The sequence below is a fragment of the Balaenoptera ricei genome, chromosome 8 (genome assembly GCF_028023285.1).
Source record: "Balaenoptera ricei isolate mBalRic1 chromosome 8, mBalRic1.hap2, whole genome shotgun sequence".
Lineage (NCBI taxonomy): Eukaryota > Metazoa > Chordata > Mammalia > Artiodactyla > Balaenopteridae > Balaenoptera > Balaenoptera ricei.
Window position 1 is genome coordinate 65,651,679 of NC_082646.1, and position 15,677 is coordinate 65,667,355.

Consider the following 15,677-nt stretch of genomic DNA (forward strand, 5'->3'; position numbering starts at 1 on the left):
GTTTTGAAAGTCCTAGCCTCGGCAATCAGAGAAGAAAAAGAAATAAAAGGAATACAAATAGGAAAACAAGTAAAACTGTCACTATTTGCCGATGACATTATACTATACATAGAGAATCCTAAAGATGCCACCAGAAAACTACTAGAACTAATCAATGAATTTAGTAAGGTTGCAGTATACAAAATTAATGCACAGAAATCTCTTGCATTCCTATATACTAACAATAAAAGATCAGAAAGAGAAATGAAGGTAACAATCCCATTTACCATCACAACAAAAAGAATAAATACCTAGGAATAAACCTACCTAAGGAGGGAAAAGACCTGTACTCAGAAAACTATAAAATACTGGTGAAAGAAATCAAAGATAACATAAACAGATGGAGAGATATACCATGCTCCTGGATTGGAAGAATCAGTATTGTGAAAATGACTATACTACCCAAAGCAATCTACAGGTTCAATGCAATCCCTGTCAAATTACCAATGGCATTTTTCACAGAACTAGAACAAGAAATTTTGCAATGTGTATGGAAACACAAAAGACCCCGAATAGCCAAAGCACCCTTGTTCATTGCAGCATTATTCATACTAGCCAAGATATGAAAGCAATGTAAATGTCCATCAACAAAGAAATGGATAAACAAATTTTGGTAAACACATACAATGGAATATTATAGTCTTAAAGAAAATAAAGAAATTCTGTAATATGTGACAATATAGATGAACTCAGAGAACACTATGCTAAGTGAAATAAGCTGGTCACAGAAGGACAGTACTGCATGATTCTACTTTATAAGATATCTAAAAGAGTCAAGTTCATAGAATCAAGAGCGGAATGATGGTTGCCAGGGGCTGAGGTTAGAGTGAAATGAGTAGCTAATCAATACACATAAAGTTTGAGTTAAGCAAGATGAGTAAATTCTAGAGATATGCTGTAGAACATTGTACCTAAAGTTAACAATACTGTATTGTATACTTAAAAACCTACTAAGAGGATAAGTCTCATGCTAAGTTTTTTTTTTTTTTAAAGCAAAGGCTTTTTTTTTTCCTTTAAACATTTTATTTATTTTATTTTTGGCTGCGCTGTGTGTTAGTTGCAGCACGCGGGCTCTAGTTGAGGCATGTGAGCTCAGTAGTTGTGGCCCACGGGCTTAGTTGCCCCATGGCATGTGAGATCTTAGTTCCCCGACCAGGGATCAAACCTGCATCTGCTGCATTGGAAGGCAGATTCTTTACCACTGGACCACCAGCGAAGTCCCTCATGCTAAGTATTCTTACCACAACAGAATGAACATTAAAAAGATCATTCATTTATTCACTCACCCATTCATTCATTTAGTACTGCTATGTACCAGGCACTCTGCAATGTTCTAAGAATAAACTCTTGAACAAGGCAGACATGACTCCCTCCCTCATGGGAGTTGTAGGATAGTAGATAAAAAAGACAAATGCAATTATTTGCTCCAGTACCTACATAATTAAAAGTGTGTAAGTGCAAAACATATTTCAGGATTCTTTGAAATTGTTCATCAGGAGAATATGACTTAGTCTACGGTGTCAGAGGAGGTTTCAATAGTGAAATAAATTTAAACCTGAGACCATAAAGGTGACTAGAAGTTAGTCTTCCATTAGAAGGGGTTGTTGAGTGATGAATACAATTATAAAATGGTTTGTAGTTGGGTAAAGATAGAGATGTGGGAGTATCTATTTATCTTTAGGTCATAACACAGTGCCTGATACATAGAAAGACTTTTTTAAAATTGTTTAACAGTAATTTAACAAACATCTATTTACTGCCATCTATATTCCCAATATTTCACCATTTAAAAAGGGATACAAAATAATTTGTCATGGACACTACATCTTCACTCCAGGGAAAAAGCACGATCTTCAACTATAATGGGTATTAATTAAATGGTGTGAACAAAATGTTAGGAGGAGGGCAGGGGTGAAGGGAATTTAATTCTCCCAGGTGTCATCTGGAATGTTTTTTGTATCACTCATCAGCCACAGTTGGGTTTCCTTAAAGCCTAAAGGAGCTGTGTCTTTCTAGGAGAGATGGAACCTCGCAGCACGTCCATTTCATAACTTGTTGGAGTTGAGATCTTTGAGCTGTCAGAGTCTCATTATGTGGATTATCAGGCTTAACTTTGTTCTGAAGGTTATTGATCTATAGGCTCCTTCAAGCCCAGAATCAAAGGAGCCTGACCTTCAACGTAGAGAGTGTTCTGCTATGTGGCCATGGTCTAAGAACCCAGCCAGAATCAATTGTGGCCATGTATCTTGGACAACCTGCTAGTCAATGTGGCAGCTGTGTATGGCAGGGTGATAAGAAAAATGTTAGTGTGAGCTTCATGGTTCTATTAGAACGCATACATGTTGGTAGCTCACTGGGGAGAGGGAAGTTCATGTATGTGAGAAATGTCTACAGCCAACAAGCCCGGTGTGTATCTCAAGTGTCCTAGTACAATTCTATAATACATATGGAAATTTTATACAATTTAAAAAAATGTATGTCACTTAGAATGTTGATAATAATACTGCAATTCCATTAGATGCATATTTGTAAACTAAATTGTACTAGCGAACCCAAATCTAAACACACGTGATATGAAAACCTGGACCACTGACTATAGCCACATTTCAGAAATGCCACAAATTGTCACAACCATATTAGTCATGTTGATCTAATAATCAACTTCAAGGATAGTAAAATGTTATGTTTTACAATTTAATTAAACCAAAATTTTCATTTTTTTCCATTTAACTAAAAAAATTAATGGAACCTGAGGGTATTTAGAAAATATTTTATTTATACACTTTTACATAATCATGTTTACATGTTATTTCTCTGTCCCAGTAGATGTATACATGTAATTTCTCTATCCCAATAGATTCTCAATGAAGTTTTCCAAAACAAGTGAAGTAATTAATTTGTAATTACAAGTGAAATAGGTGATTTGGGCCTTATCCTAAATGACACCAACCTCACTGAAATATGCCTTTGCTGTACAGCAACAATTCCTTGGAGACTATCACTAGTGTTGCAGTGGATGTATCACTAGTTCATACATGTTCACTTTTAAGGATACAGACATATTTGATTCTCTTCTATGTACCAGAAACTACAAGTTGATTATTTCAAGCAAACTATTAGTAATTGAGCATTTATTTGTTGTGTTAACAGTGCTGGGAGTTATCACCCACATCATGTAATTTAACCCAAGAATCACATGAGGTATGTATTATCTCCTTTTTACAGGTAAGGAAACAGAAGAGCAAACATTTCTTATAACTTGCCTATGATTTCATAGACAGCAAGAGGCAGAGCTAGAAACTGATCCTAGGTCTGCATGGCTCCAAAGCCCATGGTATTCTGCATGTCACTTTGCCTTCCACGCTGGTACTCATATCCAACTTTGAAAACATTTGTGTGTTTCATACATCTATTTTCTTTAAAGATATAAAATTCGTTTCAGGTTTGGGTCTTTGTCTAGTTAAAAAAGCCAGAACTTGATCATTCATATACATAATCCTAGTACCATTCATACTATAACATACCATTGTCATGATTCACATGTAACAGAGTAGAATGTGCGTGGTCGCTGATAGCATGTATGTATGTTTTCTTAATTCTTCTTAAGATAGAGTTTCTTGAAAAAACAAATTATTCATAAGAATATGTTGATCTTTGGGCTTCCCTGGTGGCACAGTGGTTGAGAAATCTGCCTGCCAATGCAGGGGACACGGGTTCAAGCCCTGGTCTGGGAAGATCCCACATGCCACGGAGCAACTAGGCCCGTGAGCCACAACTACTGAGCCTGCGCGTCTGGAGCCCGTGCTCCGCAACAAGAGAGGCCGCGATAATAAGAGGCCCGCGCACCGCGATGAGGAGTGGCCCCCGCTTGCCGCAACTAGAGAAAGCCCTTGCACAGAAACGAAGACCCAACACAGCCAAAACTAAATAAATTAATTAAAAAAAAAAAAAGAATATGTTGATCTTTAAATTAGAGGAGTCATGGGAATGACTGAAGGTAATTAACACATTCTCACCTGCCCCTGATCATGTGATCTATTTTGCAGTAAGGGAGCATTATTCTGAAATACTAATCTTTCTTTCAGTCTAATTTCCTAGCTTTCCTTGCTGGCTACCTCTATTCCTACCTCTGTAACTACCCCTTCCTCCCATCCTCATCATATGCCCCTACTTCTTATTTCTATATAGTTGCTTAATAGAACTGAAGAAAGCAAAACTTAACTAACCCAAGTCCCAAAATATTTCAGTTCACGTTGCATTTAATCCTCGCCCATAAACATATTCAGACTCTTATTGTTTCATACAATCCCATAAGTATGAAAAGGTATGGTATAGAAGATAAGTCCTGGAAGATTTTGCAAAATATCCAGGATGTTTATCTCATAAAAACAGTAAAAATTCTATTTCCCTTCCATCTTGAACATGGACACCTTCTTGCCCTTACTATCAAATATTATAACTAAGGATGTGCTATTTTCTATTCCAGGAAAAAGATCAAGTAAGAAAGAGATGTCAAAGTCAACATCATATTTTTTGGCCCAATCAGTTGGATAAATGGAGATAGCATTTACTAAGGCAGAGATTACTGAATAGAGGCACATTTGGGATGGGGCTGGAAAATCAAGAGCTGGTCTTTCTTTGAAAATGTAGGTTATTTACAGTTCATGTTATTACAATCGATACTGCTGTAAACATTCTTTTACATATCGCCCATGCACATGAGTAAGATTTACCCCATGGTATACAAATAGGAGTAAAATAGCTGAGTCCTAAGGTAATCAAGTCTTCAGTTTTAATATTTTCATGGAAATTGAAAAGAAAATTTATATGCACAAAGTATTCTATAAGTGAGGCAAATTTACCATTTAAAATATTTATAAGGTTATATTTAGGTTATACTTAGGTATATAAATGTGGGGTCATTTCAGTCAATTTAGTCTCCTCTGGTTCTGATGTCAGTAGGCACTGTTAAGTGAATAGATGGAGACTGCAAACCATACAATAGTGACAGAGTTCATTATTTTGGGATTAACAGATAATCCCACACTATGTGCCATCTTCTTTGAGATTTTTCTAGGAGTTTATATAGTTACCGTAGTGGGAAATATCAGCATAACCATCTTAATCCAAAGTAGCCCACAGCTTCCCATGCCTATGTACCTCTTCCTCAGCCATTTGGCCTTTGTAGACATTGGGTATTCCACATCAGTCACACCAATCATGCTGATGAGTTTCTTAAGAGAGAGAACTGCCATCCCAGTCACTGGCTGTATAGCTCAGCTTGGCTCTGATGTCACCTTTGGGACTACAGAGTGCTTCCTGCTGGCCACCATTGCCTACAATCACTATGGGTCCATCTGCTCTCCCTTGCTCTACTCCACTCACATGTCCCCAGTGGTCTGCTTCTTCCTGTTGGAGGCCTCCTACTTGGGTGGATGCATAAATGCTTCTTCATTTACAGGCTGTTTGATGAACCTCTCCTTCTGAGGACCAAATAAAACAAACCATTTTTTCTGTGACCTCTTCCCACTCTTGAAGCTTTCTTGCGGCCATGTTTCTATTGCTGAAATATCTCCTGCCATCTCTTCTGCATCAGTCCTCATAAGCACACTATTTACCATAATCGTGCCCTACAGCTACATCCTCCACTCAATCCTGAAGATGCACTCTACTGAGGGGAGGAAGAAGGCCTTCTCTACCTGCATTTCCCACCTCACTGCAGTCACCTTGTTTTACGGGACAGTTTTGTTTGTTTACATAATGCACAAATCGAGCTATTCAGCTGATCAGGTCAAAGTGGCATCTGTAATCTACATAGTGGTGGTCCCCATGCTGAACCCCTCATCTGCAGTCTGAGGAAGAAGGAGGTGAAAGAGGCTATGAGAAAACTAATGGCTAGAGCACATTAGTTTTCCTGAATTAAATCAGATATAAATCTATAAATAACAAACCATTAATTTGGGGAACATTTTTGATGGATATTTTAATGATATTTATCATTAACTTTATCACTTTTATAGTGATAAGGTCCCGTAAATATAAATATCCAGTGTTTAGTTCTATTTATAAAGTTAAGTGTATCATTAACATGGACGTCTGCTTGGTTCAAATTAAATTTAGATTTTTCAAGTTAAGAATACCTTTGGAAAATAATTTCTACTTGAAATTCCATTTACCAATGATAGAGTCCTATTTAAATGGAGAGAGATCTCAACCAAAGATCAAATTTACTTGAATACCATCTTGTAAAATAACATTCAGGAAAGAAATTTCTCCCCAACAATGTATAATAGGTGACGATATTGACAGGTCAGCAGTTAAGGGTACTTCCTTTAAAGGTACTGCCCTCCCTTGGTCAGTGGATATTTCAACTTTTGGAAACATAGATGTTAGTGTCTCAGAAAAGCTTTTATTTATTTTTACTTTATTTAAGCCAAAGCAAAGATTATGATTCCTCTGTTTGACAATTAAAAGATCCAACCCAGATAACACAGAAGAAACTGTATAAATTTCAGCCGACTCCTCTCATAGGTGGTCTTACCAGATGAATACTAGAGTAGGATTTTGGACGCTGACATTTCTTTGGAGTGGGAGGCTGGGATGTTGGGACTTTCTTTTAACAACAGTCGATAGGTAGGAAATATGAAATTTTGTTTTAGGCAAAGAATATCCACCACACATTTTGTACTGTTTCTCAAGGAGTTGTCCACTGTCACTACTTCTTCCACTGCCCTTTTTGAAGGTGCTTATGATCCAGTTTGGTTATAGCAATTGTCTCTAAATTGATTCCCTTCCTCCTGTACTCCTATCACAATGCTTATGATTAATATTTTAGCTAGTATATTTTATTTCTAGCATATTAATAATGTCAGACAAATTCTGAGACAGTTTAGAGGGATCACTTTACAAGCTGACTTCCTATTCCTGGGCTCTTCACTGACCAGATCAAGGAAACTTTCTGCTTGGAAGCCTCTTTGTGGGATTTCTCTGGTCCTGCTTCCCCACTTATACTTCTTTCATCAATTACAGGCCTATAACGCCACCAGTACAATAATTCTGGGGCAACAGCCAGCACAGACACTGTCCCCTGAAAAGAGAAGGAACTCAAGGTATGACTTCAGTCTTGGAAAGGGCCATCTTAGAGCTGTGGTGGGCGCTCTGCACTCTGGTGGTTGACGTTTTTTATTGACTGTTTCTGGCAGTCTTCCTCTTTACATTTCCCACTATTTCTTGCTTTTCACCAGAGTCCATCCTTAGCCCTCTGCCTTTCTCTCCATCCCCCATGGTCTTCTTGGGTGAGCTCATCTTCTCCCATGAGCTCAGCTGCCACCTGTGTGGTGACAGTATCCCTACCTCCAAACACAACCTTCCTTGGAGGACAGATGAACTTCTTCACTGGCCTTTTCCTCAAGACTCTCAAACTCATTGTGCCCTCACTGAATTTTTTATATTTCTCCCCAAACTATTCCTTCCCTTCTGTTCCTTTCTCAATAAATGGCAACTCTTTTAAAAAAAAAAATAAATTTATTTTTATTTATTTATTTTTGGCTGTGTTGGGTCTTTGTTGCTGTGTGTGGGCTTTCTCTAGCTGTGGCGAGCGGGGGCTACTCTTTGTTGTGGTGCATGTGCTTCTCATTGCAGTGTCTTCTCTTGTTGTGGAGCACAGGCTCTGGAGCGCAGGCTCAGTAGTTGTGGTGCATGGGCTTAGTTGCTCCGTGGCATGTGGGATCTTCCCGGACCAGGGATCGAACCCATGTCCCCTGCATTGGCAGGCGGATTCTTAACCACTGCACCACCAGGGAAGTCCCAATAAATGGCAAATCCTTGTGAGGTTTAGTACTCCAACAAATTTGGGGTGACCCTCACTGCACACCCATCAAAATGGTCTACTCCCCTCCATCCCTTTCCTTCTCTCAGATGAAATACATGTCACACGTTGACCTATTCCTTATCTATTCTGTGTAGGCACATAAATAGTCCCTGATTGATTGTGATAAATCCACGCATTTTTCCTTTTTATTTCCACTCTAAGGGAATTCAAATAATTCAATCACCCAGATGTAGGGAGTGAGGTGTGGCACTATTACAGTCTTTATTGGAGAGGATATACATTGCCATTCTTTTTCTAGAACTTCCAAGATTGCCAGCAAACCACTAGAATCTAAGCAAGAAGCAAAGAACAGATCCCAGAGCCCTCAGAGAGAACCAACCCTGCCGACAACTTCATCTTAACTTTTAGCCTCCAGAACTGCGAGACAATACATTTCTGTTGTTTAAGCCACCTACTTTGTGGTACTTTTGTTACAGCTGCCCTCACAAACTAATACAATTGCATATCTAGTTTTCCCTTCAAAATCTACCATCAGCTAATTTAATCCTAGAGGAAGAGGAAGTGAAGGCTTAGAAAGATGTCAGGAATGTTATGCTAATGGATGTCGCTCCAAAAGGGGAAAAAAGTACATTAGGGGTGGTACAAAGCATCTTCCCTAAACAGTGTGTCAAAAACTAAGGATCAAGGACACCCCTGTGGGAACAATAAAAAACTCCTTTTGTAAGATTTTTTTTGGAAGTTCCCTACTTACTATGGATTATAGATTGTTACATAGAAGGCAGGATTTGATTGGGGAAATTTTAAAAGATCCTGAACTGTTGTGATATTAAAAGATTCTTAGTCCATATAAATTTCAGGAAGATTTTCTTCTTCTGAAATGGACTGGGACTTATGAAGTCACTGACATTTCCCAGATTCTGTAAAATACTCACTCTGTAGTGGAATGCTGGAGAAGATTGAAAGCAAAGGGGCAAGAGGTAATTTCTTGGGGGTGAGGAAATCATTGTATATTGTGATTGGGTTGGTGGTTATACTTGTCAAGTCATCAACCTGTATATTTAAATTGTTCATATGTAGATTATATTTCAATAAAGTTGCTATTTTAGAAGGTATTACAAGAGAGTACTCTTTCTTTTTTCCATTTTAATCTGAGTCTATAGGAAGTGGTGACAGTATCATCATCTACCTACGCATGTAGGCCAATTGAGTTTCTTAATTATTTCTCAAAGATGTTCCCTTACCTAGTGTACCTCCTCTAGTTTCATATATATTTATTCTTTTTGGTGATCTTCATTCCTTTCTTTAAACCTTACACTTATATCAGCATTAATTTTACTTCTGCTTTAAAAAAAACTTTATTATTTCTTCTTTTAATGCAGGTTTGCTTGTGATGCATTTTAACAGATTTTTTTAATCACATAAAAGGTCTTTACTGCACCTTCATTTTTGAGAGATATTTCTATCTTAGGTAGAATTCTAGGTTATTAGTAAAAAATCTTTGAGCACTTTTAAGATTTAATTTTCTTGCTTCCATCAATACTCTCCAAAACTCAGCTATTAGTCATTTGATTTTTTTTGAAGGGAATATGTCTTTTACTTCTCCTCTGGAAGCTTTTAACATTTTTCTTTTGTTTTGGGCTTCCTGTAGTCTTTTTATGATTTCCTTGAGTGTAGTTTTTCTTATACTTATCATGTTTGGAATCTGCAAAGTTTCTTGAATTTGTGGCTCATGGTCATTCATCAGGTTGGAAAATTATCATTGACTATTTCTTCAAAAATTTCTCTACTTTTTTCTAGAAGTTCATTACACATATATTAGATCTTTTCATAATTTCTTATTCAGCTCTCACACTCTTTTTGTATTTTTGATGATTTTTTCTTTGTCTTGTAATGTGTATGTTTTCTACTAACCTACCTTTCAGTTTACTACTCATCTTTTCTGCTGTGTCCAATCTACTATTAACCCAACAGCTGAATTCCTAATTTATTTTGTTTTTCATTTTTAAGATTTAAACTTGATTCCTTTTCTTTTCTTTTATATTCATTTCTGTGGTGTGACTCTTCATATTATTCCCCTATTTTTCTTAGATGTATTATTATTTATTTAATATTTAAGTACCTAGTTTATATGCATTTGGTCCTATCTTGTGGCGTATCTTATCTTTTTTTTTAATTGATGAGCAATGTGGATAAAAAATTTTAGAGGTTCTAGATGAGATTATCTTCCTCCGTACTGTTTTCAGTTTTATTCTAGCAGAAAAATAAAGCACTGGCTTGATCCCTTTGAGGAAATGAAAATAGAGTGCCCAAAGGGCTCATTCACATAAAAAAAGAACTGATGTCTCCATGTACAGTATAACTCCTAAACTTGCATCCTAATAGAATGTGGTGGTTGGGTGTTGGACTTTGTTGGGGATAATCTATTTCTGGTTTGGCCTTATTTCTAGGATGCAGCAATTCCTCCTAAGGTGTAGTACTTCAGGACTCTCAAATAAAAGCATAAGGTGTTATGGGGCTCTCTACCTTAAACAGCCTATCAAACTCTATCAAACCAGTAATGCAAAATGCCAAAATCTCTGCTAAGATCATCAGGCTCTCATAGGCTGATTTCCACTTGGTGTTTGATATCTCACCAGCCCAAGTGCAACTTGGTAGTAGCCAAATTCCATAATGAGGAATTATATGTAGGATTTCAGGCTCACTTTTCTGTAGCTTTTTCCTCTCCAGGATCTTGGCCTCACAAGTCTTAGGCATCTTTGACCTCAAAGTTCTACGTACTTACCCTACCTCACTGCCAAAAGCCCCAGGCTGTGTCTTTTTGCTCGGTCTCTATTCCTCATAATATCATTTGGCAAATGCATTTATTTGTGAGGCTCAAGAAAGGCTTTACCAGAGAAATGACATTTAAACTGAGACATAAGGAAAAAAAAAGAGTTAACTGGTCATTGAGAGCTGGTAATGCAGTTGCAGAAACTTTGGTGGGTGGGTAAAAGTAGTGATGTGGGAGGTTGAACTAATTATCCTTAGCTCAAAGTACAGTGTCTGGTACACAGCAAGCATTCAACAAATGTCTGTTGGTTAAACATTAACTCTAATTCAATGAATATTTATTTAGTGTCTCTTTTATTTCTAGCACGAGGTTATGAACTGAGGAAACAAAGCTAAATAGGTTATGTGCTTTTCTTTCAAGAAGTTCACAACAAAGAAATGTTTCTTAAAAATACAATGGTTTCCATTCAAGTGGTATGAATAAAGTGCTAGTTGACATGTTCTTTTAACCTTCAAAACAATTTTAAGATGTTTTTATTTTTTTAATAAAATTTATGATTTAAAGTGTTCAGCATGATGTTTTGCCATACATATACATAGTGAAGTGATAAATACAATCAAGCTAACATATCCATCTACTCACATCTTTTTATCTTTTTTAGGTGTGATAAGAGTAACTTAAATTTACTCTTAAAAAATATCCAGTATAAAATACAGTATTATTAACTACAGTTATAATGCTCTACATTCGATCTCTAGAACTTATTCGTCCTATATAACTGTAACTTTGTACACTTTGACCAGCATCTCCCCATTCCCTCCATTTCCCCAACTCTGGTAACTACCATTCTATTCTCTGCCTCTATGAATTTGACTTTATTAGATTTCACTTATAAGTGAGCTCATGCAGTATTTTTCCTTCTGTGTCTGGCTTATTTCATTTAGCACAATGTCTCCAGGTACACCTATGATGTCACAAATGGCAAGAGTTCCTTCTTTCTTAATGGCTGAATAATATTTCATTGTGTATATATTCTACATCTATTGACACAATCACGTGGTTGTTATTTTTCATTCTATTAATATGGTGTATCACACTGATGGATTTTCATACGTTAAACCAACCTTGCATCGTAGGGATAAATACCATTTGGTCAAAATTTTGAGTCTTGGGGCTTCCCTGGTGGTGCAGTCGTTGAGAATCTGCCTGCTAATGCAGGGGACACGGGTTCGAGCCCTGGTCTGGGAAGATCCCACATGCCGTGGAGCAACTAGGCCCGTGAGCCACAATTGCTGAGCCTGCGCGTCTGGAGCCTGTGCTCCGCAACAAGAGAGGCCGCGATGATGAGAGGCCCGCGCACCGCGATGAAGAGCGGCCCCCACTTGCCACAACTAGAGAAAGCCCTCGCACAGAAACGAAGACCCAACACAGCCATAAATAAATAAATCAATCAATAAAAATTAAAACTTAAAAAAAATTTTTTTTGAGTCAAAATAATGAACGAAATAAAAAGTTTAGATAATTACATGAGGAGGCAGAGACGTTTACACTAAACAAGGACATTTGTGAAAATGGAATGGTGAAGTTTATGAAATGGTTGGTCAGAGAACCTCTAGCCAAACTTTAATTCAATGTTGAGCAAAGAATGAGAACTGTATACCCAATAGGCTCCGACACCGCCTATAGTCAATGGAGCTATGATCTGAATCTCAGCTGCAAGCCTTTTGGGAGCTCTCTCCACCAGTATTCACTTATTCACAACTCTCGGCTTCATCTCTTTGAAATTCTCTTTGTTTGCTGGGGTTTCTCCTATATGTTTTACTTTCATTCTGGAATCTCCTTTCTATTCCACCCATCAACTTTTCCCAGAGTACATGCTCCACCTCTCCATCTTAACCAAACCTAGTTGTCCGAGGAGGGCACATATGCTTCTCAGCAATATTGAAGAGAAGCTGCTCACTCCTATTCTACAGGTATCTGCACACAATGTTGACATTCTCCTAGCTCCTTACCATATTTCTAAATCATTTATTGGCAATCTGCATGACAAAACATTTCACTCATTGACACCAATACTATCCAGATATGAAACAATATACTATTGTTTTCAGAGTCCTTTACTGACCACCCAGTTTCTTCTCATTTATTAAAGACTTTGCCACCAGCCCCTTGATTCTTTCTCCCATCTCGGTCCCTCAGTCCTGCCACAGCATTGGTAACATCACTCACCATACGGATTTGCCACTAGACAATGTGACCTCAAAATGCCAAGCCTTCCCTACAGCATCTCCCTAAGTATCCACGTGAGAACCTTACAACAATGGCCTCGATTAGATTCAGTTATTTATAGCAACTTCCACCTCTGTGGTTTTCATAAATTCCAAGCTATTTATCTTTGTCTATGCTGTAACTCAAACAGCTTTTGAATTATTTGCTTTTTGTGGAAGTTCATTATGAAACCATCTAGTCTACTCCTTTGTTGGGGGTTGGAAAGAACAGCTCTTTGACAGACGTCTATATTATTCCTGGAATTTGGTATGTTAAAAATGCATATTTCTTCTGCAGTAACTTTCATTTTATTTTCTTTTTCAGAAATTCATCCATTCCCATCTAGTTTCCATGTTTCTTTGAATAGAGTTAAACAGGTATTTTCTTAAAATATTTTGAAATTTCTCTGCATTGTGGTCTTTCACTCATTTCAACGCTAAATTTCTGTGTTTGTGCTTTCTCCTTTTTTGATTAAGTAAATCAGTGATCTTTCTCTTTCCCCTCCTTCTCTCTCTTGCTCTGTTTCTCTCTCCCTCTCTCTTTCCTTCTTTCTTCTTTTCCTTTTTAATATAATTTTCTTCCTTCTCCAAAGGAAACCAAAATTAAGAAAATACAGTATTCTAAAACATTTTTGATACATTTACTACATACATATGTGCATGTGTGTATGCATATATGTGTATATATGTATATGTACATATATATGTAATAACATTTTAGAATATTTTATTTCATTTTAAAATATTTTAAAGCTACATCTGGTTTCATAGTAAGAAAGAAGTGAGACCAGAGCATATCAGGCAGTTAGAACACACTTTAATTGCTTTGTATACAAAGTGATGATTTTTATTGGAAGTACTCCACTTTCTCCACTTTAATTTATCAATGCTCTGTAAAAATTTTAAAAAGTGTTCACAGCTCTTTTATTTACCATCTAGGGGAAAACCTACATATATTGCCTAGTACTTTCTTTAGGGATATTTTCATTTCTTTGTTTCTTAGACTGTAAACAATGGGATTAAGCAGAGGTGTCAGTACTGTATATGTCACAGCCATCAGCATATCTTCATGGAATGAGTCACTGTCCTTGGGTCTCAGATAGACAAAGCCAGCAAATCCATAGTGTATGCACACCACAGTGACGTGGAAGGAGCAAGTTGAGAAGGCCTTATACCTCCCCTAGGCAGATGGCATCCTCATAACTATGGACCCAATGAAGACACAGTTAATCATAATGAAAATAAAGCTCCCCACCAAAACAAAGGCAGTGAAGCCAAGAAGAACCATTTTCTGAAAAAAGGTGTAATCACAGGCAAGGGAGACTACAGATGTAATGTCACAAAAGAAGTGCTTGATGGTGCTGGAGTCACAGAAAGACAAGTTGAATACTACAAGGACAATGCACAGTGACACCACAATCCCAGTAACACAAGAAGCTGTCATGAGCTGAAAGCAGATCTTTTGGGTCATCAAGATGGTGTAGGGCAGCGGGTTGTGAATAGCAGTGTAATGGTCATAGGACGTGGCAGCCAAGAGTAAGCAGTTGTTAGCTCCCAAGCCAAAGAAGAAAAACATCTGTGTGGCATGCTCAGGAAGAGAAATGGTCTTGCTTTCTGATAGCAAGTCCACTAGCATGCGGGGGATGATTACCATAGTGGTACAGGTTTCTGAAAAGGACAAACCACAGAGGAAAAAGTACATGGGGGTGTGAAGATTGTGATTGAGCTTGATGGCCACCATTATGGACACATTTGCAACTAGGATGGTCACATGAGAGAAGAAAATCATCACGAAGGAGAGATCTTGCAGGTCTGGAAAACTGGAAAATCCCCACAGAAGGAATGTGCTCACTGTGGTATGATTGTCCATCCTCCTGGTGCACATAACAACTCTCCTCCAAAGGTGCAGAGGTTTTTGGGGTCAAGACTCTGATAAGATTGTAGAAAGCACTGACGTCACCTGGCCTTTAATCGAGGACACTGACAGACAACTCTTAATGAGAAAGCCTGAGAAATGGAAGTTAAATGTACCTGGCTGAATTCCAGGTCAGGACTCAGAGTGATGAAGAAAAAGATTCTCATAGGAGAATGTATGTAAATGCCATAGAGTAGCCCCAAATATATTCAGGGAACCCCCTAATTTATCACCCCTTTCTATCTTCTACAGTCAGAATCTGAATGAATGAGGGAAATGTGAAAAAAAAAAGTTCATTTTCTCACCTACAGGAGCATGAGGAGTAAAGGGTATACAATGTTTATGTGTGGTCTAATCACAGCCTGGCATACATAAGTACTTAACAATGTTGACTGAATCAATACTAACTTAAGGAGAAGTAAGGAAAATTTTTCGAATGGCTTTCAAACATTCTTGGAAAATAATTCTATCCTCAGAGGTGCTCTCCAGAAGGCAGTGGCTGCTTGGCTGACAATTATGCCAATGACTTAATAAGTGAATTTACCATTTTGAAATTTGTACTATTTTCTGTACATAACAATGAGTTGAAGTGGAGTTTTTCAATAATTGTCTGTCATTCAGGCAGATCTTGGAAGCAAAATGGTTATGGAGAGACTATTCTCATCCTGGATGGCTCATTTGGTTCATGATGTTCTGATCAATTCTTGAGCTTTCAGGAAAACTTCCAGGGTAAATCTAGCTGATATACTGGTGGACAGGATTTCTTTGCAGCACAGCTCTTTTAAGAACTCAACTTCCTCAGGTCGTTTTCATCCATAGTTAAAATATCCACTCTGTGTTTGAGATGACAGCATG

At 37.6% G+C, this 15,677-nt stretch overlaps 2 protein-coding genes across 2 annotated transcripts; one reads left to right on the forward strand and one right to left on the reverse strand.

The window, feature by feature from the left end:
* The first annotated feature begins 5,019 nt into the window (after positions 1-5,019).
* LOC132369840 (olfactory receptor 5P4-like) lies at positions 5,020-5,957 on the forward strand. The gene is given in 2 exon segments (XM_059929528.1): positions 5,020-5,878; positions 5,881-5,957. Coding segments are annotated over 2 exon segments (936 nt in total).
* Positions 5,958-13,835: 7,878 nt separating this feature from the next.
* On the reverse strand, positions 13,836-14,777 carry LOC132370175 (olfactory receptor 10T2-like). The gene is given in 1 exon segment (XM_059929919.1): positions 13,836-14,777. A coding segment is annotated over 1 exon segment (942 nt).
* Positions 14,778-15,677: the final 900 nt, after the last annotated feature.